The sequence below is a fragment of the Megalops cyprinoides genome, chromosome 5 (assembly GCF_013368585.1).
Source record: "Megalops cyprinoides isolate fMegCyp1 chromosome 5, fMegCyp1.pri, whole genome shotgun sequence".
Lineage (NCBI taxonomy): Eukaryota > Metazoa > Chordata > Actinopteri > Elopiformes > Megalopidae > Megalops > Megalops cyprinoides.
Window position 1 is genome coordinate 14,296,635 of NC_050587.1, and position 26,007 is coordinate 14,322,641.

General features: G+C 45.6%; 1 protein-coding gene across 1 annotated transcript in view; it reads right to left on the reverse strand.

The window, feature by feature from the left end:
- Positions 1–525: 525 nt before the first annotated feature.
- The window catches only part of jmy (junction mediating and regulatory protein, p53 cofactor), a 38,594-nt gene continuing 13,112 nt past the window's right edge, over positions 526–26,007 (reverse strand). Inside the window, exons 2-10 of the mRNA XM_036529535.1 lie at positions 23,677–23,850; positions 10,995–11,145; positions 9,632–9,801; positions 9,168–9,333; positions 7,515–7,702; positions 5,566–5,652; positions 4,607–4,702; positions 3,808–4,345; positions 526–3,397 (exon numbers count right to left, since the gene is read on the reverse strand). Of these exons, the coding sequence (XP_036385428.1) occupies positions 3,084–3,397; positions 3,808–4,345; positions 4,607–4,702; positions 5,566–5,652; positions 7,515–7,702; positions 9,168–9,333; positions 9,632–9,801; positions 10,995–11,145; positions 23,677–23,850 (1,884 nt within the window). The 3' untranslated portion in view covers positions 526–3,083. The remainder of the gene's footprint in view (positions 3,398–3,807; positions 4,346–4,606; positions 4,703–5,565; positions 5,653–7,514; positions 7,703–9,167; positions 9,334–9,631; positions 9,802–10,994; positions 11,146–23,676; positions 23,851–26,007) is intronic.

Genomic DNA, 26,007 nt, shown 5'->3' on the forward strand with positions numbered 1-26,007 from the left:
TACATATAGTCCCTTACATAGTTCTTTAGACAGACATAGTAAAAACAATCCCAATATGACAAGATAAGTGATGCCGATTTGACTGTTTATGCTGTATTCTTCGGTTAGGAGGAATATGTCCTGCTGATTATATAGGAGATATATGGGAGATTCTGCAACAATATTAAGTGGTTCAGAGGCACTTCCATAGAGCTCTCCCACACCAGGGATTACGTGACTCTAAAATAATGCAGGGGTGGACTGTGACCTTCCATCCACCCTCCAGTTCAACAGAAGGGCAGTGTCCTCTCAGCAGATTATCTGGCAGATCCTTTCACCCCAAGACACAGTTACAGCTACAGCTGCGCTCAACACAACCAACCATATCAAATGTCTGGGAAATATGCTCAAACTATGATCACTGTCAAAGGAAACATGGACTTAAACCCCTTTAACTTCAGTCTTTGGAAAAGAACGATATCAAATGAAATTAGAAGAGAATCAAAATCTTCTTGATTTTTAATTTTGATTAATGTTATTGCTCTTATTATTTACACAACAGCTGCGTATTATGTGTTACCTATGATTTTGTTGTTATCATTTTATTCTGGGAAATGTATTGTGAAATTTGATGTGAGATCTGCTACATTAATAAATCTGACCATGATTGTTGAGGTCTCTTTCTCTCATGCAATGGCCATGCTGCAAAAATGTGCAGAAGAAGCACTTCTTCTACAAAGTCATTAATTCACCAAACAGGTAAAACTGCCACACGATGCATCTGCGAACCGAAATGTCGCCTCCTTGAACCTTTGAGAGCAAAATCCTCTTTGGCCTTGTTCGTCAGTAGGTGGCACTGCAGCTGAATGTGATAGTGAAAGGTTCTGTTTCTTAGGAAGCTGAATTGTCTGTCAGGTTCCTTGACAGCAAGGAACCTGATGTTATCAGGATTAGATCAGTCACATAAGAGACTCGAAACTGAGCTCCCCTCTCAGTCTCAGAGGGACAATATTCTTGGCCATTTGGCTCCCTCAATTCCAGCTCTACGCTCTGATCCTCACTCTGTAACGCCAATAAAAGGGCAAGCACAAAACCACGCACTGGGCGAATACAGTCAAGGCTATGTTAACCAAAGCTGTCTATTAACATTCTATAGTCTATCATTTCTCATGCAGAGGAAAACAAATGTGAAACCGTGCCTCACTGGCCAAGATGGCAATTCCTTCCTTCCAAATGATGGATTATGATTAAGGGTGTGGACGACCCCCTGCTTCCTTTACAAAGAGAGAGATACGATTGGCTGCTGCAGTCTCTGTGAGATCCCTGGAGATTGGGCACACAGTTTGTGCTTCAGTCTCAGCCAGCTGAAAGACTGCCCACAAGTCTTGGCTTGCCCTTCACCTCCACCCACAACAAGGAGTATTCAAAGTGCCTTCAAAGACTGTCAGCAGCACACCAAGGTAGCCAGTTCAGTCATGACTGGAAGGTACATACAGCACTACAAAACAGACATTGGGATATTTATATAAGTAAACAATATATCTGAAATAAGTTGCCCAGCAGACATCATGACTTTGCAGTTTTAATGGTATGCCATTGTTCATGCCTTTGCTGCAAAAGAGTGCTTCATTCTATGAAATGCTCAACTGTCAATGTCCAGTCATCCTAACTAAATGTTTATATATCTGTGAGGAATGCTACTGACATTTTAGTTTTAAACTTTAATTAGGCAGTCTGACAGACGGAATCCATCCACATTTTGTCTGTACCCTGTTTGATGCAAAAATTACTATGCACTTCAAACCTGGCCTCTGTTTAGACAGGATTTGTGTAGTCTTTTTAATAAATAACCTGAATAGTCTGAATAACAAGGGGCTTGGCCTGCGAGTAAGCTGTAGAGAAAGGCTAACCATAAAACATGTATTAGTCTCCTACAGTTTTGAATAAAAGAAACTACAGAAGCTGAAACAGTCCATTTACTCATTGCATTGGATGCTCTATGTTTCCATCTCTTCAAGTCTAACACAGTGCTGGAGTCCCCCTCAGTGGTAACACTAATTAAGTCCACTATGAGGCATGACACAAAGGACATGATTACAGACAGAGACACTGCAGCAGAAAGGCTTGGCAGCACTGGTTGAAATGGGCTCACGTGTGATTTGGTTTCAGACGTGAGTTCAGTAACACCAGACTCTATAGGTTCAGGAAGTGGAACACCACTCCAGGAATGCACATATTTAGATAAGGTAACCAAGAAGAGGTGGCCCACCCTTCCAAAGACATACACAATCAGAGGGAGATGTTGGTTAAGAACTAACTGACCATTTCCTATTGCGCCGTGAATGGGAGTACTTGTATGCAGTCTGATTGTGCTCCACAGCCAGGCAAACCTCCCACATGGTAAAATCTACAGTTAGGGAGGAGCTGTGCTGTATTATCATGGCCTCTTCCTGCTTTACCAAACAAAAACAAATACAAGTGAAAAGAAGCAAATCAAATGGAAGGAATGAATCAGTCGGTGAATGTGGTGTGAGGACATCAAAGCTACTGTTTCCTAAACAACTTTGGAGAGTTTCTACCCATACCTGGCTGTATAACTCCTGACCCTGGACTTAAATTATGAGACCTCAGTATCAATCAGTGCGGGAGGGGGGTGGTATTTGTGGCCCTGCTCTGGGACCCTGTGGAGCTTGTGCCACCCTGTCACTGTCACATTGTGCTTCAGGCCCCTCCACTGTGTCTGTGGCAGTCATCAGAGCACTATGCACTGGGCAAGGGAACAAGCGTGGATACAGCTCTGTTATGGTTCCCCAAAATAAGAGAGCAGTGGTGTAGGGATGCCCACACATGCTCCTCAATGTGATGGACCACCTTCAATGTAACGCATTGAATGGAGCCCTAAAAAGGGTCAGGAAGGTTGGGCTTATGTGAGGCTTTAGAATGGAAACAACAACTTCATATCAAAGCCAAGAGAGGCAAACAGAGGGTACAGTGAGTCCGGTAGCACAAGCTTGCAGGGTGTTTTAGGTGTTTTGTAGGGTGGCGGCAGGCGTGCGGTCGTCACTGTGAGAGCGGTGGGCAGGCGGGGGAGGGGGGTCAGGGGCCTAGCTCTCCCAGTCGGCGCAGGGCAGCCCCTCGTCCTCGTCCTCGGACTCGGGCGAGGCCTCCTTGATGCGGCGCAGCGCCTCGTGGATGCTGCGGGTGAGCGGGTCGGCGGCGTCGCGCAGGTCGCTCAGGGAGTCGCGCAGCTCCTGCTGCTGCACCTTCTTCAGCTTGACGCCCTTGCGGATCTGCGCCAGGATGTTGTTGCTGTCGTCCTGCTGGCCCGGGTCGGGCCGCAGCACACGCAGCTCGGCCTTGCGCAGGTGGAAGCTGCCGCGCTTCAGGGAGGCCAGCACCTCGTCCATCGGCGAGCTCACTGCGGGACAAGGGGGGGGGGCTGTTACATTACATTACATTATTGTCATTTACCAGACGCTCTTATAGAGAGCAGCTTACATAGGTCACAGTTTTTACATGTTATCCATTTATACAGCTGGATGCTTACTGAGGCAGTTCTGGGTTAAGTAGTTTGCCCAAGGATACTGCAGCAGTGACCCAGCGGGGAAACAAACCGGCAACCTTTTAGTTACAAGCCCTGCTCCTTGCCACTATGCTACACTGCAACTCCACTGGAACACCAGTCACCAGTCATTCCTGTGCTCTGCGCTGCACAGAAACTCTCTCTTTATGAAACACAGGGAAGAACTTTTCCTTTCTTACTTACATCCCTACAACAGAGCTAGACTGAAAGCCTCAGCTGGCTTCCTTTTGCATGGGTGGGCCTACCTCTCCTTCTCTGGGAGGCCTCAAGAGAGGTGGTCTTCCTCAGCTTCTTCCTGGCGTTCACCAGCTGGCTGCTGTCGAAGAAACGGCCGGAGAAGGGGCCGAGGGGGGGCCCCTGGGAGGCCTCCTTCCCCTCCGCCTTGAGCTGCCGGACGGGACTGTCCGACTGCCCCAGGCCCTCAGCGGGGCTGTCGTCCAAGGAAGGGGGCGGAGGCGGGGGCGGAGGAGGGGGAGGTGGAGGAGGAGGCGGCGGAGACACGGGGGAGCTGAGCGCTGAGAGATCTCTCTCTGGAGGTAGGGAGGTGGGAGGAGTGGCGGCTGGAGGAGCAGCAGCGGCGCCCCCTGGAGGTAAGGAAACACTTTCAAGTTTGCCGGCGGTGGCAGAACTTCCCAGCAGCGCATGGGCCGCGCCGCTCTCCTCCGACACCAGCGGCTGTGGCTGGTCCACACCCTCACTGAGGGCAGGGACATTCCCGCTTTTCCTTCGGGCGTACGCCAGTCGGAGTCTGGTGGATTTGAGGATGACCTGACCCGGGTACCGCTACAGAGGAATAATGCAGAGAAATGGTTAAAATGAGAAAATGCTTAAAAAAGAAAAACTGTGTTAAGATGGAAGAAAAAAATCTAATCACTCCATCAGATCTATATTAAAACTAAACTAAACTAAAGCCACACTTCATATGCGGGAATATCCTTCCCACCTCCTAGTTAATGTCTGCTTAACTAATTCAATGGCAGTGAGATCTATTTGGACAAGTGAGTAATAGGGAGAGACAGTGGTGAGCGCCAGGTATCCTTTTACCTGCTTGAAGCTGCGGAGTCTGTCCAGAGTTCTCTGGCGCTCCTGGCTGACCCGGCTGCTCCTCCGCTCCTCCTCCAGCTGCTGCTGATCTCTTCTCTGGGGAAATGCAAAGGTCAAAGGTCAACACAGCTGTCCTTTCCACAGGCCTCATTCTCACAGAGGAGGGGGTGACCTACACATCGCGTGGGGTTTACTGGACTAACTCACCAGTAAAGACTTTAAAGGGGCAGCTAGGCTAATCAAAAGAAGCCAGAGACACTGGCTTCATGGTCGCTCTTAGGTCAGGCTGGGAGCACCAGATGCAAAGAGTTTGATTACTTAATTTCTTAGTTACTAAATCATGGTCCTGACAATGGCTTTAGAAGAGAAACTGTCATTTTGTTTTGTTAGCCACTGTAAAGAAAAGCTTAATGCTGTAATGAATGTCTTGATGCTTACAACAGGGACTGACCAAAGCCATTTTACAGAACAACATCAAAGCTCTGCAGAATGAGCAGAACATCTGGTTTAGAGCTATAATGTAAGCAGTGTTCGAAAAAACAGGCCCCTGTTAGGCTATTCCCAGCATGGTTCCTACATTTGCCTCTTTATTACCATTCTAATGTACATTCTCAGCTATTTCACAACACTGTGCACTGAGAAACTGTGTTTCATAGCAGTAAACTCCAGTGCATAAGACAATACCAATGGATAAAGGACAGATTGAAGAGACAGTTCCAAGTTTTAAATGGTTAACTCTCCAATTCTGTATGCATAGCATCATATTTGGAGAGAAAATTCTAAAACGTGTAACAGCAAACCACCTGTAACAGGACTGATTTAATATTTCCATGTTCTCTCTCTCTTCCTCTTTCTCCCTCTTGGCATTCAGCAGACAGCTCCACTAATGAGCCACCCACTGAGATGGAAATGTCACCTCGCCCCTGTATTCAAGACAACATTTACATCAACACTCGTACCTGCTGCAATGCCTGCTGGGATTTGTAGTCCTCTGGACTGCCTTGGCGGTTTTGCATTTTCTCATTGTGATTGACAATACAAATCTCCTGGAAAGAAATGCAGCATCCCATGTTACCGCTGATACAAAGGAATGAAAAGATACATAGACTAACCTGATATATGTTGTATAAATAGTGCTGCTTAACCATACTTACAAAGAATATGTGTGTTTTCTATAAAGCAGTCATGGGTTTGGATATTGCTAATGCTCAATAACAAAACACAAAATGTCCGCTGGCCTGGGGTGTTCCTCAGTAATGGGTTAATGAGCACTCTGTGAGGTATGTTACTCATAAAACACATGTGTACTGTTGATGTTGATGAATCAGCAGAGTTTGAGGGAAAAGGTGGGCACATAAAATGCTGGGAGAATTACTTCAAAAGCAAAATGAAATACCATTTTTCAGCTTGTAGCTTTACATAAAATGCCACTATTCAGCTTGTAACTTTAACATCACAAGTTTTCATTTTCAGGCAAGCAGGGCTGGGAGGAAAAATAAAAATAGTCACAGTAACTGCACTGCACCTGAGATTAGATGTGATAAACACCAAACACAAGCTGTTTCATTTTCCTGCTCAAAGTACCACTTTGTGTGCATGTGTCTGTGTGTCTTTAGATACATAAATCTAGCGTCACACAGTCTGTAAAAGTACGCTCATTTTCTTTACTTGACTGATAATTTCCACAAGTGAGAAAATATTGTGGTTTATTTGATTTACTTTCATCCTGCAATGATGTACCAGGAATAGTACAGGTTTCTGTCAGCTCTTCATACTGGAAGGTCTATCTGCCTGCCAACGCACATTCCTACAAGATTAAGAAAAAATATCCCCAGGGTTCTCATGCTGTGCACACACTAGACACTTTCTGACCACTAGAGGGACATTATGACAAACTGATCTACAATACCACCAGGGTCACTGAACTTCCATTGTGTGCTTTCTGAAATGCATTATGCTTAAATGAAGTCAGAGGTCAGACCACAGGGCCATTGCAGTTATTTCTGTAGAAAACATTAAAGAGGGCCTAACACTTCATGCTGTAAAAGGTATGAGGTACACCCTGCCAACCCTTATCTTGGCAGATGTCATACCTGCCATCACAATGATGTGTTTTACCAGTACTAGGTTCACACACAGGCAGCTACATGGGGGGCAAACATGAGTGTAAAATGGTAACAGCCTGTCCAGCTGACGTCACTTGTCAAAGCATGTATGCCTGGGAAGGATCATGCTGTTAACGCCGGGCCTTCAATATTCAACACTTACATTTTACGGAAAATGTCAAGGTGAGTACTGTCCAGTCAGACACACATATGCCTCTCGCTCAGAAAGGTTCTCATATCGTGGCTAAACAACGCCCCTTAAACCATGAATATCACATTCATGACATAACCACACTGAAATAGATAACCCATGTGGCTATAATGATTTGCTCAGTCTCTCTAAATGCTATTGTAAGTGAAACTGGTTTACAGACAATGGAACATGGTGTCTCAGGAAGGCTCCTTTACAGGTCTACAGGAGTTTCTGTCTACAGGCAAAAGGCAGGTATAAAGACACTCACATTTCTTTGTATTTGCCCTGTCTTGCAGTACACAGTGTACTTTTACATTGTGACCATCATTTACTCCCTTCAATAAATCACACTTGAATTGAACCAGTCTGAACTCTCACAAGTAGCAATTCTTACATAGACTAATAACTACAAATGCTGAACTACATACCTGTCTGCTGGATAGGCTAAGGTACCACCTGTCAAGCTTGATTGGCTTTTCCTGAAAATTTCCTCATGTACTCTCTACCCAGTCGTACAGAGTTGTGAATAACGCCTCTCTGTTGGCCAGGAGCGGCTAAGCCGTGACAGAGGCAGCAGCTCCACACGCAGGCCGCCGGTTGACACCCTTACCTTTTTGTTTTTGAGGTAGGCTTTCTTGGCGGTGATGCGCCCCCTCCTGGCCTCCAGCTGTCGCGCCCTCTGCTGCAGCTTGGTCAGCTCTTCTCTCCGCGGGTGCACGGAAGCCGCCATGTCCTCGGTGGCCTGCATGGCGTCCACGCTCTCGTAGGTGTCATAGTACACCACCTCGTCCTGCTGCTCTGTCAAATGGAACGCGTGCACAGACACACGCCGTCACCCAACAGTCCGTGCACAGAATGATAGGTTGGGTGCTTGGCCAATCAGAGGGCTGCTGTTGTCTGCACCGCAGCAAATAGCTTCAGCTGGATTACTCCAATAACATGCAATAAGTGGGATCCTGAATAAAATTTCAATGTACACACTTCAAACTCAAAAAACTCAAACTCAAAAAAAGTATTCCCTCTGAGAAAATCAGGAGGGGTGAGAAGATGTTCAAGTTTAAAGGTTGCCATAAGTAGCATCAATCCAACGACTTAGTACAGGCTGTGTTTGTTGTCATGATTACTGTTAGCCATGAAAGACATGCTGAAAAGGTTTAGGCTGTTAAGCGTCAATGAGAAACAGCAACCTAGCACAATCTTCTCACACAGCTGCAGCTTAAGAGATGAGCTCAGGTCTGACTTATTGCCACATCTAGATTCTTCCTTATCAATTTCACACCAGTGAGAGTTCTTAAAGTGTCTAAATTGTTTCTAATTCAAAAAGGAAATATTGAGACAGATATTATATATTCCTTATAGCTACAGACACAGTTACTTTCAGAGCAAAAGAAAATTGTTCTTCAAGGAGAGGAGACTGCTGAAGAGATATACAATGAAGCTCTTTCTGTTCTGACTACAGACATGAGCAAGAAGTACTTAATGATGCATCGTCTAGCTGATCTGCTCTACGTGTATCTACATGAGAAATGAGATTGAGACTCTGGGCTTGGGTTCAACCACCGGGCAGCTTTTACAAACCTAATTTACTTTCCTCTCTTCCTCATTTGGAAAATTTAGGGAAATTTAGTTCATGACCTTGGAAAAAAAAGCTGGAGCAGAAACAGGTTCTGTTCTCAAACATGAATCTCATCACCTGGGGCCACTGGGATAGGGCTCTGTGGAGACCACAGTGTGGAGTAGCAGTCAAAGACATGATATCAGAAGGCTAAGGTCTTCAGTTATGCTTGAGAAGCTGCTTTTGAACAAAAAAACTACTTTGCTCAGATATTTCAGCTTTAAATTTTTAATAAATTTGCAAAAATTTCTAAAAACAAATTTTTGCTTTGTCATTATGGGTTATTGCATGTAAACTGAGAGCCAAAAGAATGCAATTAATCCATTTTAGATCAAGTCTACTGTACAACACAGCTAAATGTGCAAAAAGTGCAGATAATACTTTCGGAATACTTTCTGAAGGCACTGTAAGCTACAGAGTTTCCTCTACAGAAAATACTTCCCAGAGCTGTATAAAATTTAGCTGTTGCTGTGTGTACTTTGGCAGATGGGTGAGTGCCCAGGCTGAGATAAATCACTGCACAGGTTGATGATGACATGCTTGTTACAGGAACACGCTGTGACTCAGCAAAGCCTGGGCGTGTCCCCAGGTAAGGTGGTTGCCGTGGAGGTGCCCGCCACTCATCCAACTGCCCGCTGTGTAACTCACCTGTCATCTGTCTCCTGATGCTCTCCAGTTGCGCAGTCAGCAGCAGCTCCTCACACTTGAGTATCTCAAACTGGATCTCATAGAGCTGCAGCTGCAGCTCATAGTACAGCGCCTCCAGCTGGTCCAGCCGTGTCATGGCCTCCTCTCCTCCCTGTAGGCCTTGCATCTGAGATACACACACAAATATACATGGACACAAAGACATGCAGACACAAAAATACAAGGACACATGGACATAGAGAAACACAGGACAAGTAGAGACGGTGGCAAAGAGCACAAAGCTAGAAAGGTAAATCTTTAGGTGTTCCCTAAAGCCTCCAAGTCAGTTTTATGAGACTTCTGTGTGATACAGTCACGCATGGAATTTAATAAAGAGAATCTAGCAAACAGTAGCACAGTGTAGTGTTTAGTTAACCTTTGGTATTTTTAGGAGGCAGAGCTGTGAAGCAGGGCATTGTGGGTACCTCCTCTCGCAGCGCGTGCTTCCTCTGCTCCAGGCAGATCTCTTTGGCCCTCATCAGCTGCAGCGTCTCCTTGGATACGGAGTACTGGAGCTTCTCCATGCGCTCCACCGCCACCGCCCACGCCGCCTTGCCGAACTTCTTCTGGTCCGTGCGCATGCGCTCGTACACCACTGTGAGGAGAAGCGATGAGTCTTAAACACACTCGCACTGACTCCTTTTGGTCACACTCACACATCATCAGGGCACTGCCTTTCATACACTTTCACATTAGACTGTTTTGCTTGGCAGACACTCTTATGTACCTTACATACTCTACATTTTTTATATATTGATCATTCATACAACTGGATATTTTTATCAAAAGCAATCTGGATTACTATGCTCAAGGGTACAACAGCAATGCCGACCTTGTAATTGTACCTGCTGCTGCCGGGTAACGAGCCCTGCTTCTTACCACCATGCTACCCTGCTGGCCCGTGCTACACGCATCACGCGGCTCATATCAATATACTAATGTAGTCTCATGGAAACATACACTGAGTGAGGATGCTTTGGAGTGCTCAAAAAGGAAGCACGTTTAAGCAGAAGTCTATTAACATGGGGAGACAGAGACACCTGGTGGTCTTACAAAGCCACTGCAACAACACTGGAAGAAGTTCTTGGCTAAAGATGTTGCAAGATTTTAACTGCACCTACAGATTCCTGGAATCAGGTTATAGCACTTCGTCTGGAGCTGGCCTTACTCTTTCTTTGTGAATCAACGCCTAAAAATGGAAGCGCGGATAGAAATGGAAAAATCAATAGCATGAATCAATGCATCCTTTCAATGAATTCACGGCCTTGTACAGTGTCAGACTCTACAGGAAGTCAGGTGATGCAGAGCTGCAGTGGAATGGGTCACAGGTCAGAAACAGACTCGCTCTCTGTTCATACACAGTGCTTTTTTATTTTCTTAAGCACCGACTGGATATGGATGTAATGAATGTACTTCTTGAGCAAATCTTATTTCATTTCCACTTTTTCTGAGTGAGGCCATCTACAACACTTACCGATGGCCATGAAACTGGCGTGGGTTTAAAGGTACGCCAAGCCCAAGAGTAATCATACAGCAGGTATGACAATGGTTAGAGTCAGGGCTGGGATACAGGTGTCTGATGGGTCTAAGGCTAGAGTTAGGGTGCTGGTGAACAAATAAGCATGTTCAGACTCCAGGCAGAGCTCTCATACAGGATTTAAGCTAATTACAGGGTAATTAATTACTGGGTAATACACCTTAATTACTGGGATCAGGCTGTAGGCCGACAAGTGACGTGTAGTGGGATGTAACAGATGCACAGGTGATGTTGCGGGGCTGTGCTGTTACCTTTCTGTGCCCTGGCGGTGATCTCGAAGTATTTGACGGTGAGGTCCTGGATGGAGAGGACCGCTGCGTGTGCCTTCCTCTGCCAGTCTGCGTCCTCCTTCCGCAGGGCCTCGATCCTGCGCGGGCCCAGGTAGTCGTTCTCCATGGAGATCTGAGGGACAGAGAGTCACGCCCTGAGCCCGGTCCTCACTCCTCCCTGCACTCCCGGGGGGGGAACCCACAGGCTTATTTTTGGGTGTCTGGCCTAGAGGTTCCTACCGGAGCTGCCTGAGCCCGATCAAGCCAACCTTGAACGGTGAATTCCCTGAACTTTGTTTCGTGTGCCGAGAAATTCCTACTCGCGTGCCAATAATCAAAGTGCGAACAGATGTTTTCGGGCAAGTCCAGGCACTACCTATGAATGGGCGATGAGCAATCGAGAGCTGACAAACACCAGTGTGCTTGTTCTCAACACAATCTCAATTTTGAGGTCTGTGGTAACCCAGTGCCTAAGTGAGGCCTTGCTGTAATGTGCCCCCCCCCCTCCCCCCACCTTTCTTGCCCATGTGGCACAGGTCGGTGTTACAGCACACCAGACCCTGCATGCTTTGGACAGACTCCTTTCACCAACGCTCAGACATGACCTCACTGGTGAGCTATCCCATCAGGCACTAGGACAAAGAGCTCCAAAATACTCAAGTGCTGTAGTAGAAAGAGAGGGAACAAGTGAACAATGCTTCTGCCACTTGTACAGCAAATGTTCCTTGAGTGTTCTGTGCTTATCGCTCAAAACCTCAGGCTAAAACTGCAGCGGAAACCGACGCAACTTTAAATCTGCAGCTCATGATAAATGCATCAGCTATGGCGCAGTGCCCTTTCTGTCGCTGGAATGCGTTTACGGTAATCAAGGCTGTGTGACGAACATCAAAGCCTCCGCGGTGTGTGGAAGTTGCCTATCCTGAATATAAACACCTAATAATTAACAGACTCAAGCTGTTAAATCTCTTCTGTCACCTTCTGATATACCACCACCCATGTCCCTGGTTCTTTTGATACCTCTAAAAATAAACATACTGCAGAAGAACTAGCTTTCTCCACAGTCAAATGGGTTGTGGGTTACGTGCCAGTCCTATACAAGGCCATTTAAAACAAGAGTACAAGGGTAAAATGACTTTAGTGTTTCATTTTAAATAGACTTTAGGCGTCATAGGGAAAATGGTTGCACTTTAAAGAGGACTGTGTGGAGGCGCATGCTGGTCAAACATTGTTCTCACATACAAAACATGGCTGTGACACATCTGGCTACATCTAGTTTCCCAAGAGAGAGCACTGTAGAAAACAGAACCCAAATCTCTAACTCAAGCATGAATGATTCAGTGACTTCACTCACCGAGAGCTAGTACCACCTGCCACCTTACCATGGGATTACACTCAGAGGGTAAATACAGACATCCATAATGTCCCTGAGAAGTGCATGATGCCAATGTGACAAGCCTTCATCACAGAACATATTGAGCTTTCCCTGCCTTTGCTTTTGGGGCTGTCATTACCACTGGGTTAGACTATCCATAAGATCACCCATCTGCGCCAAATGAACAGGCTGCTATGCCTCACTCCAAAGGCCCAGAACACCAGCCTGTTTCTTCTTACTGCCATTGACACACAGAGAGGCCACCTGTTCAGTTGGAACCAGGAAGACATCAATGCAATCTGCTGGGAAAGAGTGAGAACCTGCTATCCTCCTCCCCCAACACAAGAGTGGAGTTACAGGGTTCAGTACAGTCTGAAGGGAGAGGGTTAAAAAGCACATAACAGTGCAGTTCATATACATAGAAAATACAAGCTGGATATGTATAAATACTGGAGTGCAAAGACAATGGCCACACATACAACACGGAATGGAGAAATGGCTATGGTGGGATGTACTGGGCATCAGCACATGTAATGACAGGCAAGTCTTAGGACTGATGCAGGATGAGTCACTGTGAGGTCAGAGGTGACGGATGGATGTGTGGGACAGCTCCAAATCCCCACAAATATACAAAAATATATATAATACACAAAGAAATATACATCATATATATATGATGATATAGATCACACGCATGACCGCGTCTCCACATGCGTGTGATCTGAGGCATGACCAGCCATGTTTGTTCTCCGCATGCTGAAAGGTTAATTGGACACGCTAATCATTTCAGATGACTTCTGACTGAGTAAGCGCTGGGCGCGGCAGGTCATTTTCACAGAGGGGATTGGCAGGAGGTGAGATGTCAGGATCAGTACCTCACCGCTTCTAACAGCTCTCACCTTACAGTAAATGCAAATGATATTTGGGGTGGTCTGCGCTTCCCTTCAGAGTCTGATGGAGGACACAGAAATGAGGATTGCACTTTTTAGGCAATTACAAGATGTTGGGTTTTTATACTGAAAACAGTGCCTTTTATTTTCTTTAAACTGAAGTTGGCTCAGACCACATGCATTATGTGGAAAAGTTGCATTAATATTTTATTGTGTCAGGGACCAACAACAAATACAAAATCAATAACATTCTGAATGTAACCAATCATCATTACTGGCCTTTCAATGAATTTGACAGTGTGTTTAAAAAGCCCGATAAAGCTTTTGCGTCATCCGTGATTGCCTTGTGCCATCTCCTCAGTCTGCTCTGACCCTGACGTCTTCCATTTCCCACAAACACAGAGCAGTTTCCTGTGAGTCCTCTACATGTAGTCTATTCTGGTCTCTGTGCTCTCCGGATCCAGGGCCCGAGCAGAACGCAGGAGACAAAAACAAAAAGGATCAATCCCAGGCGAGTGCGGGCAGGCTGCTGCTATGTCCCGGGCAGGATGCATCCTTAAAACGAGGCCCTGACCTGCAGTAACCCTGAGCAAAAGAAAAACCACTGCCAAACCCTACTGGCCAAGAACAGCCTGCAGTCCTCCCTCGCAATCCTGCCCCACAACCAGCAGAAGCTTCTCTAAGCGCTGAACAGTCACACACGAGGCCTCCACCGGAAAGGGAAGCTGCAGGGCTCAGGATGCACAGCAGGGGGTGCTGTTGGCTCATTGTGAGTGCGAGTGGCTGGTTTAATACACAAGCGCCACACAAGGTCCTCTCCAGTGACTCAGATTGCCTCCGCAGTGACCCCGGGACACTTCAAGGACCGGCTACTGTCTGTCTCATGTTGTAAGGGAGCGGCGGCTTCGAGCAGCTTTTCTGGTTCATTTATGCTGTTAAGCGTCGATGCCGTCCTTCAGGCTGGTAATAGTCTGTGACACGATTTCATCCGGGTGATGTCATTAAGAGCCCAGATGAAGGCTGCGGTTATCACACGCCCACCATGGAGGTTAACCAGCTGTCATTCTCTGACTCAGTTCCCGTAGCCTCACCTGGTGTTTGTGTCAGACATCCTACCCCCAGCACCTGAATAATACATGACCAACACTGTTTAAGAGCTGCTGCTGTCATTCACCTTTTCCACAGTCTGATCCATGACAGGGCAGCAGCCGAACTGGGCAGGATGCTCCACCTCCCCGACGGCCGCACTCTACAGCAGGCAGATCAAATCACAGACCGCTTTCAGCCTGAATGCCGCTTTCACAAATCCTTCTGTATGCGAGAATGTAATTACTGCTAATTTGAAAATCAAATGAAAACGACTGAGTAAACTGCAGTACCTGTATCTCATAGTGCATTACAGTGCTTTCTGGTTGCTCAGTGGCTTCCTTTCAATGCTTTGCACAAAAATGTGTCAACTTTTCATTTTTTAGTATACCACTGGCTCAAGTAAATTCCTATCCAAATTTTTTTGACAAACACACAGCTAAGTAGACGAGGTCTAAATTTCGAGTGTGCTGTTTGTAACATGCAGTACAAAGAGGGCTTTTTTCCGGGATGTGTAGAGTCACTGAGTAGACACCAGTGGGCCTCTGGAAACCGAGCTCAAGCGGGCCCACCACTGAGAGATGAGACAAGGGGTCAAGGCCTGGAGCACAGAGCAGGAAAAAAGGCACAGAGGAACCCCCCCCCCCCCCCCCCCCCCGGACTGGATACGGCAGCACTCTGCCCCTTCTCAGTGTTCCAGGGAAGTCATTTGAGTCATTTGGGCTCCCCGCTCTACCTCTGAACGGTGTGCTGATCAGAGGCTGCTGGTGTTCCAGGGCTTTTCCTGCACACGGGAGTTCAGGACGTACTTGCTTCACCGGAAAGGTTACCTAGTGCGTTTAGCAAACTGCTCCTCATCTCTCACTCGCCGCCTCTAGGTTCCATCTGACTGAATTTACTCCGTGTCTTACTGGAGAGACCCTGAGACCCTGATTCTGCAGACTGCGTTCCTAATCTCCACTTTCAGATGGAGACAGGGTACCTATCGTGCAATACTTTGCAGTGTTTGGTTTAGTCGATTAGTTAGCTCACGGGTCCATCAATCCGCTCCACATTCCATCACCACGTTGTGGTGGAGCAGGATCTGCACCTGCACCTGTCTCACTCAGGATGACAAAACCACACACAAATTTGTTTACACTGTTTCACCCTTGACAGCTCCCAATGTACTGCAAGGAACAAAGGATGAAGCTGATCACAATAGTGCTGTTAGCACAGCCGAGTGCGAAGCCACGCGAAGGGCAACCACACACCAAAATAGGGACGCAGCCACGCACGCTTTTTATTGCGCAGTTGCATTCAAAAGCCGAATACACTCAACACGGAATGAAGAAACTGACATACAGCTGGTGCAGCTGCAACTAGAACTGTATCCTAATTGACAAGGCTTTTCAAATCAGTCCCTAAACAAGGCTCAATTGCCTCCAGCGGACGCCCGATTACCACTCTCTAGAACAGGAAATCCATTCATCACTTCCCTCTACAACTGGACACCAGCCTATTCGGGTTATCGTACATTGCACATCAATTATTTAATTGCACATTATCAATTTACTTATTCAAGTATTTGATTACAGACGTCCTCATCCGAGCAGACAGTACATTGTTTCCATCTCAGATAATATCCATTTATGCGGTTTGGTTGGATTAAGGTTACAGCAGCGGTCCTGGGCACTGGGAGGCCAGCTCTCTGTGCTACTGCAGTCTGCTGGGCCCATTTACTAACGGGCTGGTTCCGCAACAGAGACCTCAACCTACCAATGAGGCAGCAAGGGGACTGTGCCCACTCCACTACACTGTGTGTGACTTCATCAACAAGCAAAAAATAATTAAATAAATAAAAACAGCACATGACTTATTCATGTCCCTCTCAAAGTGCACCAGGAGACCAAGTCCACACCACCCCAGCTCCTGACAGACAATCCCATAATGCTTCAGCCACTTTCCATGTGGGTAACACCACTGGTATGTCTCAAAATCCCTCACAGTGAACACATTCATGGGACTTTACAAGACTGTATGCTGACAGAGCTGCTCTTCCACAGTTACTGACTCAAGGAAACACTAGCGTTTTCACAGAAGATTTACTCAGACAAGTTACAGTCAAAACAGGAAGAGAAAGGTCAGCCTGGAATGATGGAATAGTGGAGTCCTCTTCCTGTGTCGTTTTCTGCGGATCTCCATCAGCACTGTAACAGCACTGACCCGCAGTGCTGCAGAAAGCTCCCACAGTAAACTGTGCAGGAAAGCCAGGCTCCATGTGAGAACAGGAAATGGCTGGGAAACCACCATCGGTACCTCCTAACCGGTGACCCTGAATATACTGGGAGGTCAACGGAGAGAACACAGGCAATCAAACACACACACACACACACACACACACACACACACACACACACACACACTGACACACACAATGACACACACACACAAACAGACAGATGAGATTCTATAGTATTAGAGTTACCTCTGACTTAGAGTTCCACTCTGTCTACAGGTTCTTTGAATTTGTAGAGAATTTCCCTGAAATGGCATGTTGGATAATGTGATGTGACACTGATAATCAGAAACACGCATTGGCCTGCCAAAAGAGCAATCAGCTACAGCAAATGAGTATCAATGCTAGCTATATTCACTTATTGTGTAGTATGTAACGATAATGACAATAAAACGCATAATATTTTCAGGTAAATAATTTCAAAGACCCTCATAAACGCTTGTCAAGCATTCACTTAATGCTTGCTTTGTGCAGTTACCTAGCATTCATGATTATCTTAATGTTAACTTGCCACTTGATTGAATTTATAGTAACCGTGGTTATATTAAGTAGGCTGAGGGAAGGAGGCAACTGCAGGCACTCTCACGGGCTCCGCTGGAGGAGGCCATGCGAGGAGATGTTCTGGATGAACGCAGACACAGCCAGAGCTGCTCTGTATGATTTACGAAACTCTCAAGGTGATCCCTGGCAATAGTGTAGCACTGAGATTTCAGATCTGCAGAAAGATACTGGATGCATTAAGGCACCGCGCACCCAGAGAGACAACACGGCAGCTGTCCGTAGAGGGAAGCTGGGATAGGACGCATTTAACCCTTTCACAGCACACACACGGCCTGCTGCCAGAGCTCACTGAGCACAAGCTGTGGACGTTCCACCCTGTATGTTTAAACAGACTGCTATTGTTGGGGCCAATCAGAAATGAAATACAAAAATTAAAGAAGAACATGTGTAGAATAAAACAGACGGCTGTCAAAGATGAGATGGCAGATCAAATTTCACTTTGTTACACTGTTCCACTCGCATTTATTTATTTCTTTTTTATCAAAAGGATCTGATTACTCTACTTGCTTTGCTTCTTCGTTCTGTGTGCAAGGTCTGTTACCGAAAATACTGTCTGCAGCTCAGCGTGAGACTCAATGTTTAGCTAAATATTTTACAACTAGGGCTGTCAAACAATTTGAAAAATTAACTGCGCAGCTTAAAAAAATATATTGTGATTTATCACAGATTTAGCCACACTCTTAAACAGTACTGCAATAACATTTTAACAACAGATGTTACAAATTGAAGAACAAAATTAAATAAATATAATAGTAAGTTATTATGCAAAGTAAATCACAAGGAAATCTTCCATTTCCAAATCATCACGGACCTCACATAGAGGGATACTATGGCTGGGTTGCAGTGCGTAAACACCTTATTGCACCTAAAAATGCATATTCGCAAGTAAAGTAGTTCACTAAACCTGGCAGTGGTCTACTGAGCAGGGAAGGACAGTCATGTGCTCAGAGCAACAAGCAGATGAATGCATGTATGGCAAAAGAAACCTACAGGCGTGAATGCTTGTTTCCCATGGTGTAGGGAACCATGGCTGCTCGTTTATGGTGTGGGGTGCATTCTCCTGGCGTGGTTTAGGTCCGCTCAACCCCTTAGAGGGCAAGGTAAATGCCAATAAATACAAAGCCAGTCTGAGTGATCCCCTTCATCCTATGTTGAAGCATTTCTATCCTGATGGAGGTGGTGTCTTCTGGGCTGACAGTGCCCCCATCCGCAGGGCATGAGTGGTCACTGAGTGGTTTGATGAGCATGAAAACAGTATAAATTGTATGCCATGGTCACGTCAGTCACCAGATCTCACCCCAAATGTGCACGTATGGGAGATTCTGAAGAGGCAACTGAGGCGGTTTCCACCACCACCAACAAAAAAACCAGAGGAACCTCTCATGGAAGAATGATGCTGCATCCCTCCAACATTTTCAGACACTTGTAAAATGTATGCTAAGCTTCACTGTAGCGGTTTTGGCACTCATAGTTGCCCAAAACCCTATTATGACACTTTTTGTTGGTGATTCCATTACTTTGGCAGTTCTGTATATATTTGCCAAACAAATTCAAAGTGCAGCATGGTGAAAGGCCATCAGCTGTCAATCATAATGACCCAGGGATCACTTCAGCATCACAGTGGAATCTTACACAGAACAGGTGTATTTTCATAGAGAAACAGAGGAACCATAGGCAGTTAAATTTGCCTGTACATTTAAAATCTTTATTGTAGCTCAGCTTACAGCAGGGCTTTTCCCTACCAGTTTGACAACAGGATTGTAGACAAACAGAAAACCAATCAGATTCATCAGCATATCTGCCTCTTCATTTTGCTTAGTCCAGATGCCCCATATCATCAGTACTGCCTTGTGACTAATGGAATAAGCAATTCAAATTGAAATCTGGCTGGCTGCAGTGTATGTGACATTTGAATAGTGTTTTGAATGTTTTCTTTCGTAGTGCTGAGGGGGATGGTTTGACAGAACCCAGTGTATTCTGTGTATAAAAGAGCATTAATGCCCTATTTACTAGTTTTATTGTACCAGGGGAGGAAAGAGACTTGCAGTCATTCTATTCTTATAGTATGTCTACTGTTATCACATAAAGGTTCATATTAAGTTTTCGCTCTGCATTTTTGACAAAAAAATAATAGTAAATAGTAGTTCCTTTTCTCAGTTGACCAAACTAAAGTACATGTGTGAACTTACATAGCTTTGTACAGGAGTAGCTGCACTAGTCTTGTACAAAGACAAAAGGCAGAGGCATATCAAACTACAGTTTCTGTTTCTTGTGATTTTAAAAATGATGGAAATATCAAGCCATATACTTTTTTACATTATGTTACATTATTGGCATTTAGTGGACGCTCTTATCCAGAGCAACGTACATAGGTTACAGTTTTTACATGTTATCTATTTGTAGAGCTGGATATTTTCTGAGGCAATTGTGGGTTAGGTACCTTGCCCAAGAGTACAGCAGCAGTGTCCCAGCAGGGAATTAAACTGGCAGGAGTCTTGCTCCACTATGCTGCACTGCCGTCCCCTTTTCTCCATGTTGTTCACTACACCACAGTCCCTTTGGATGTTTAAAAGTCGCAAAACACGTCACCACCCCAGATCACGGGCCACCAAAGGCCTGCCCCTTCAGCACATCCGAACACTGCCCTGTAACACCGAAACCCCAAAAACATCAAGAAGCAAATACATCTATGACAACATCCCCTAATTTCAGAGACGCCACAGCCTATTTTGAAGGCTGTGAGAATTTCCTCAAGGCAGCAGTTATTTGCGTGGCACGTCCCGGACATAGCTGTGAGGGCGGAATGCGGGCCCACCTGAACAAACCAGCCTTTGAATGGTGGCTCCGGGGGGGGGGCGTGCTGACAGCGCCCCGCTGATCCGGGCCAGAGAGGAGCATTCTTCTCATTCTCCAGCGCCTCGCGGTTTTCCACGCGCCATCTTGCAAGGCAAGGTCTCTTACCCAACAATACCTCTGGGCTCCTTTAACCCTCCGTCCCTTTTCACACCGCTGTGTTCCATATTCCCAGGTTCGCTGCTGTCATAATCCTTCTGCACTGTGACAACCAATGAAATAGCCCATAACTAATTTGGGTGGAATCTATCATGCAATGTGCCATGAATTTTTGTGTACACTGTCCCTGATAAATAAACATACAAATAAATTGGAAGCCAAGGCAGGGGGGCTCTGGACTGCCCACTTTCCCACCCCCCAAAGTCTTGTGTTTGTACTGTGCTGCTGACTGATTCATATTGGTGGCGGTGCTGTATTTACGACAACAGTTCCTGGCTCAGCCAAACCAAAGCTAACCCGCAACTGCAAGATCTGACATATTCAAATTGTGTGTCCAGTTCAAAAACAGACACCAACAACCACTTTCAACTGCAGCTCCACAAATGGGCCAATGGGTTTTGGTCCTAGCGGTACAGAGGCAGAAGGAGGAAATCATACCAAAGTGAGTCATGGAAAGGGGAAAACAGTGTAGGTTACAAACACCACTGACTACCAAAGAAAACCATTTTTCCTTTTTTTTCCCGAGCAAAAACTCACCCATTGTAAAAGCCTTGTTAGTTGATAGCTTGTAATATGATTTTATACCCTACTTGGCTGGAAAAGCCATCAGGCTAGTAAGTGAGTGATGAAGGGTGGTCAGAGCAAGGTTCATGTTGTGTCATGTAGTATGCCTAGGAGAGTAAACTTCAACCGTGTTAGGTGGGTATGTATCATCCAAAAGGAAACCCAGCCCAGTTGAGTCACAAATCAAGGCAGGATCTGCAGGAAAAGGCCTACAAACCACAGTGTCGTCCTCGTTTAAACAAAACATCACACCTAGAGTTAAAAAAGCAAAGCAAAACCACAGGATCTCAACAGCAGCTCCCAGGCAGATTCAACGTAACGTTCTGTACAGTTAGTGGTGATGCATTATACAGAAATATACCTTGGCCACCACTAATGTGTGCCTTTCTATATTTAAAGCGCGTACAGCGCCAGCATCTGGCCTCCAGGTTAAACGCTGCCGGCAGGCCGCACCGTGCGAGGCCCGACCGAAACGGAGCAGGACAATGCCGCATTGTCCGCAGAGCCCAGACCCGCTGAAGAATCGCCCTTTGTGGCGGGGCTGTTTTTGTTGGCGGAGCAAGCGGCAGACGGCAGCCCGCCGCGGAGGGAATGCAGTGTCCAGGAATACAAACACAGTAACTCAGACTTTCATGTCAGGGGCATGTAACGGATAGGCCTACACATCCCCGAACAGATTAGAAAAATGACAACCCCAGGGAGGCAACATTCGAATACGGGACAGTGAGCTTTACTTTTCCAAGCACAGGAGTTTTTGATCTTTGTGACCGAACCTATATTAACTAAGACTAAAAACAGCAATCATCATGTCAGTAAGCGAGATAATCTGTTAAATTACAATGCAGACCAACAACAACGCAGAACTGCTATGGAATCGCAGCACTGTAATAACACGAGTCTAACATTTAATCTGCTCTGTCTGGAGCGGAGCCCATTGGTCCTTTCGAGCAGGCGTTTCCAGACACATGCAACAACAGCCACGCAATTAGCAAGTTAATTTCATCACACAGCGGGCAAGAAAAACAAGACACAGATGAATGAACCAGGCCACTCGAAAAAAGGTCAGGGTCCCTTCAAGACTCGGAGCACTCCAGTGCACAAAACAGCAGCAGGCGTGCAACTGATTAGGCTGGAACTAAGCAGCGCTGACATTTGACTAATTTATCGGGGGTGTTCCATTAACAGTCTAATGCAATTCGCAAAGACAAAGGAGAACCAGCAGCTCATCCTTTAGAATGAACCCAGCTGTAGAGATGGATGGAAAGATGCTAGCTGTGGCCGTGAACCTGATACCGCAAATCTCAACTACAGACATACTGCTTTATTTTCAGGACTTCTGGCTACAATGGTCCAATGGGTACAGCGCTTTGTGTTTTTAACCCTAACCCAAACCCTAACCCTAATCCCCTGACACACACACAGACACACACACACACACACACACACACACACAAACACAACCTGCAGTCTGCATTTATGTTACTGTTTGACTCATACAAGTTCACATCACGTGTTCAAAAATATGAATCAATCACAAAACTACACTCGAAAAATTTCTTGTTGATCCATTTACAGTAAAATTGTTCAGTAAACTCATCCTAACTGGGATTAATCTATAGTTGTAGTGGTAATAGCACAGCCGATGTCCGCATGGTGGCCAGTTAATACACCGTTTTAAAATGCAAAATAAATAATCTGCATCAACTCACTAAAATTACTGTGTGGCAATTTTCCAAAAAAGCTGCTACTTTCAGATCAATTCACAACCCTGCAGAATGCGCAGAGATTGCCTTGGTAACAACAGGGCAATAAGAGCCTGAGTGCATGAGTTTCTAAAGACCCCATACTGAAGGACTCCCTTTCAGGGAAACTGACAGGTGAAATTAACTACAGGCCCCAGCTCACCCAAGGATCGGAGAGGACGAACATTTTATTTATGTTTTAGAAGCTGCCATGACCAGACAGCCAGGCTTGCAGAGCACTGGCACAAAGCATTTGGGCAACAGGACATTTATCTAAAGCGGCCCTGTCCAAAATGCACTGCTTCACTACACTGCAAGCATTCTCCCACATCAGGGCCCTTCACCCAACAAAGAACTCCTGGCAGGGCCTGCAGGGAAGTCAACACTCTGTTGCCAGTAAAGAATGTATCCCTGTCAGGTCTGAGATTAAGTGCTTGTCACTCCATGCTGCAGACAGCCACTTTGTAGACACAGACTGTGTTTTCTGTTCAGAATAATATGTTTAATTGTTCAGCTCATTGCATCACCCACCCCCTACCTCATACCCCCAGTCCGTGGAGTTAGAGTGTGCCAGTAAAAAGCAGGAAATCCCGCTAGCATTCCGATAAGACCACTTGAGAGCAGGGCCTGCTTTCATTGCCCACGTCTCATGCCTGGTCTGCAAGAGTAAGATGTGTGTTTGATTATAGTGAGAGTGAGGGTGAGGCTTCATGAACCCCAAAAATGGGTTATCGGTGACTCACCGATTTGGACAAAAAAATTCTCCCTTGGCTTCCTGTCACGCTGACAGCCAGAGTGTCTCTTACACTGATCTCCAGACTCATAGACATAACCATCTCTCCCATCTTTCATAAGAGCAAGATATTTTCAGATTTTCAGGATATTTTTTCCTTCATGTTTCTGTGACAGCAGGAGTCTGATCTTCTGCGTCTGCCTCTCTGTCCTACGTCTGAATAAACACTTGGTGCCTATCTCTCTCTCACGCTCTCCCACTTACAGTTGTACAAAGTGTATATCCGGTCTTTTTTGAGGGATGGGGTGATTTGCACTTCCTGGTTTCTAAGCTGTGTGAACAGCATAAGCTCTGATATGTGACTGGCGCACTGGTGTTAACTGAGCTGAGTTTTAGGGTGGAGATCGTTGGGAATTCCCCCCTCACCTTGATCTGCTGCCGGCGCAGCATGGCCAGCTCCCTCATGTCTCTGAAGGGCTGCAGCAGGTACTGGTAGAGCTCGGTGGTGGCCTCCGCCAGCGCCCCATACGCATCGTCTTCCTCCTGGTAGATCTCCAGCAGCTCCACCATGCTCTCTGTGGCCTTGTGCTTCTCCAGGAGCTGAGGGGGAAGGGGGGGGGGGGGGGCATAAAGTAACACACTGTAAGGGACTGAGGTCATTTGAAAGGTTGCTTTCAGGAGAAGGCACTTGGCATGTAACAGCTTTACTCTACAGCTCTGATACCACTTCATTTCAGTGTGATTGTTACAGTGCTCTTTGCTAACTCTTGACAATTTTGACACCCTGAGCTAGGGGTGGGCGATATATTGAATATACTCGATGTATCACGGCTTGTTCTACGTGGTATGTAGTAAATGACTATATCGCGAACATCGAGTACAAACTGTCATGTCATTTTTTAAGCCGCTGGCATGAGGCTTGCTTTGGCAATTTGCTTCTCTCGCTTTCTCCTATGGCTCTCTCCCTCTCACAGACACAAAAAGAAAAAACTTACATACATACGTCACACACGCTCGCCTGCTCATCGAGACCACTCTCCTGGGCGGGTGTGTGTGACGTATATAGGCGAGACGTGTGTTTTTGTATCTGGAAGGAACAGGAAAAGAGCCTGGAGAGAGCGAAAGAAGCAAAGCGCCAAAGCGAGTTTATACGTGTTGAGTTCGGAAACAGTAATAGAAGATGGAGGCAGACGAATTGATTCTGAAAAGAAACAGCACTGGATCCATCGTCTGGCAGTGGTTTAGGTATCGCAAGGAAGATATGGAACAAAATATGCAGCAAAATATGCAGCAAAACCATTGCCTGGTTTGAATAAATACTGTTTTGTTAAATTTAACTTGGTTGTGATTTTCTCCTTTTTGCATGCAAGTTTAAAATTATTCCAATCAAAACCACTTATGAATATAAACAAGAATGTTTTAATGCAGACAAATGTTGCAGGCAGGGTTTCCGCTAGGATTTTTTCTTGCCGGTCCGGTGTCTGGACAGAATTTATTTTACTGGACAAATTTGAAACTTACCAGTCATCTCTCAATAGCAGTCTATGTTACAAACGCAAATATAATGAACACCTAGGTTGACGAACGACCTCAAATCAGTTTGACTATTTAATGAACAGTAACGATTAAGCAAAACAAACAGTAACGATTGAGCAAAACCTCAACATTAGCCGCTAAATTGTAGGCTATTACGAAACATCTGTAACCTGTAACATCTGTAGCCTGTTTAAAAAAAGGCTAGGCCTACGTGGCATCAAATGTAGCCTATACGCTACCAGGTAACATTTTATTTTCTCCTTTCTTTCATTGCAGCAAAGTCCTCTGCTGCCGACTTGAAATCAAACATGTCCAACATGTCTTTGCAGCTTGCAATGCGCATAAGCCGCGTCACTCTCTCCTCCTCCAGACAACTTCGCAGTGCCGTCTTAATTCGATTTTGCAGAGAGAAGCCCTTGTCTGCTGTCACACTTGACAAGGCAGAATACGGGCAATTTTAGCCAGTGTAGCCCGGTCGGGGTACAGCTCGCTGAACTCATAAATAATTCGAAATTCATCAAAACACAAATGTCCTGTTTAGGGATAGCCTTCATTATAGCTACGTTGTGTATGAGCATTATTACCGGACATTTTGACTAGCACGTTTTTTAAATAAATTTTACCAGGCAAAAACTGGTAATTACCGGCTAACGGAAACCCTGGTTGCAGGGACTATTAGAATCATCATACTGGAGTGACTGTATGCTACAAAGGGTTTAATCAAGCATTTATGAAGTGCTTTAGAGGAGATTTCAAAATATTGAGATATGTATTGCAATATAGCCTAAAAATATTGCAACATTATTTATAGACTATATTGCCCAGCCCTACCCTGAGCTGCAAAGTGCAAAACAAATATCATATGAAAATAATGTATTTAACAGGTACAGTAATACAGCAAGATAACAGAAGGTATGTAAATGTACTCAAAACATGCAATATAACAAATAGAAGAGCAGAGGCACTTTTTATGGATCTGAGAGCAGCATGCTGAATTTCTCTGGTTTAACTTCCAGAAATACTTTCCTCATCGGGTAAGATTTAAACTGCTTATTTGTAAAGAATGCTCTCCCCTGCCCTACAAGCGTTAGCACTGAACTACAGGCAAGGGGCTGATATGTCTGAGCCAGCAAAGATGGAGAATGTACATTTTGCATGACATCCATTTCCACACAGCATCCACTGAAATATCAGTGATACAAACACCTGCACTGAGCCCCA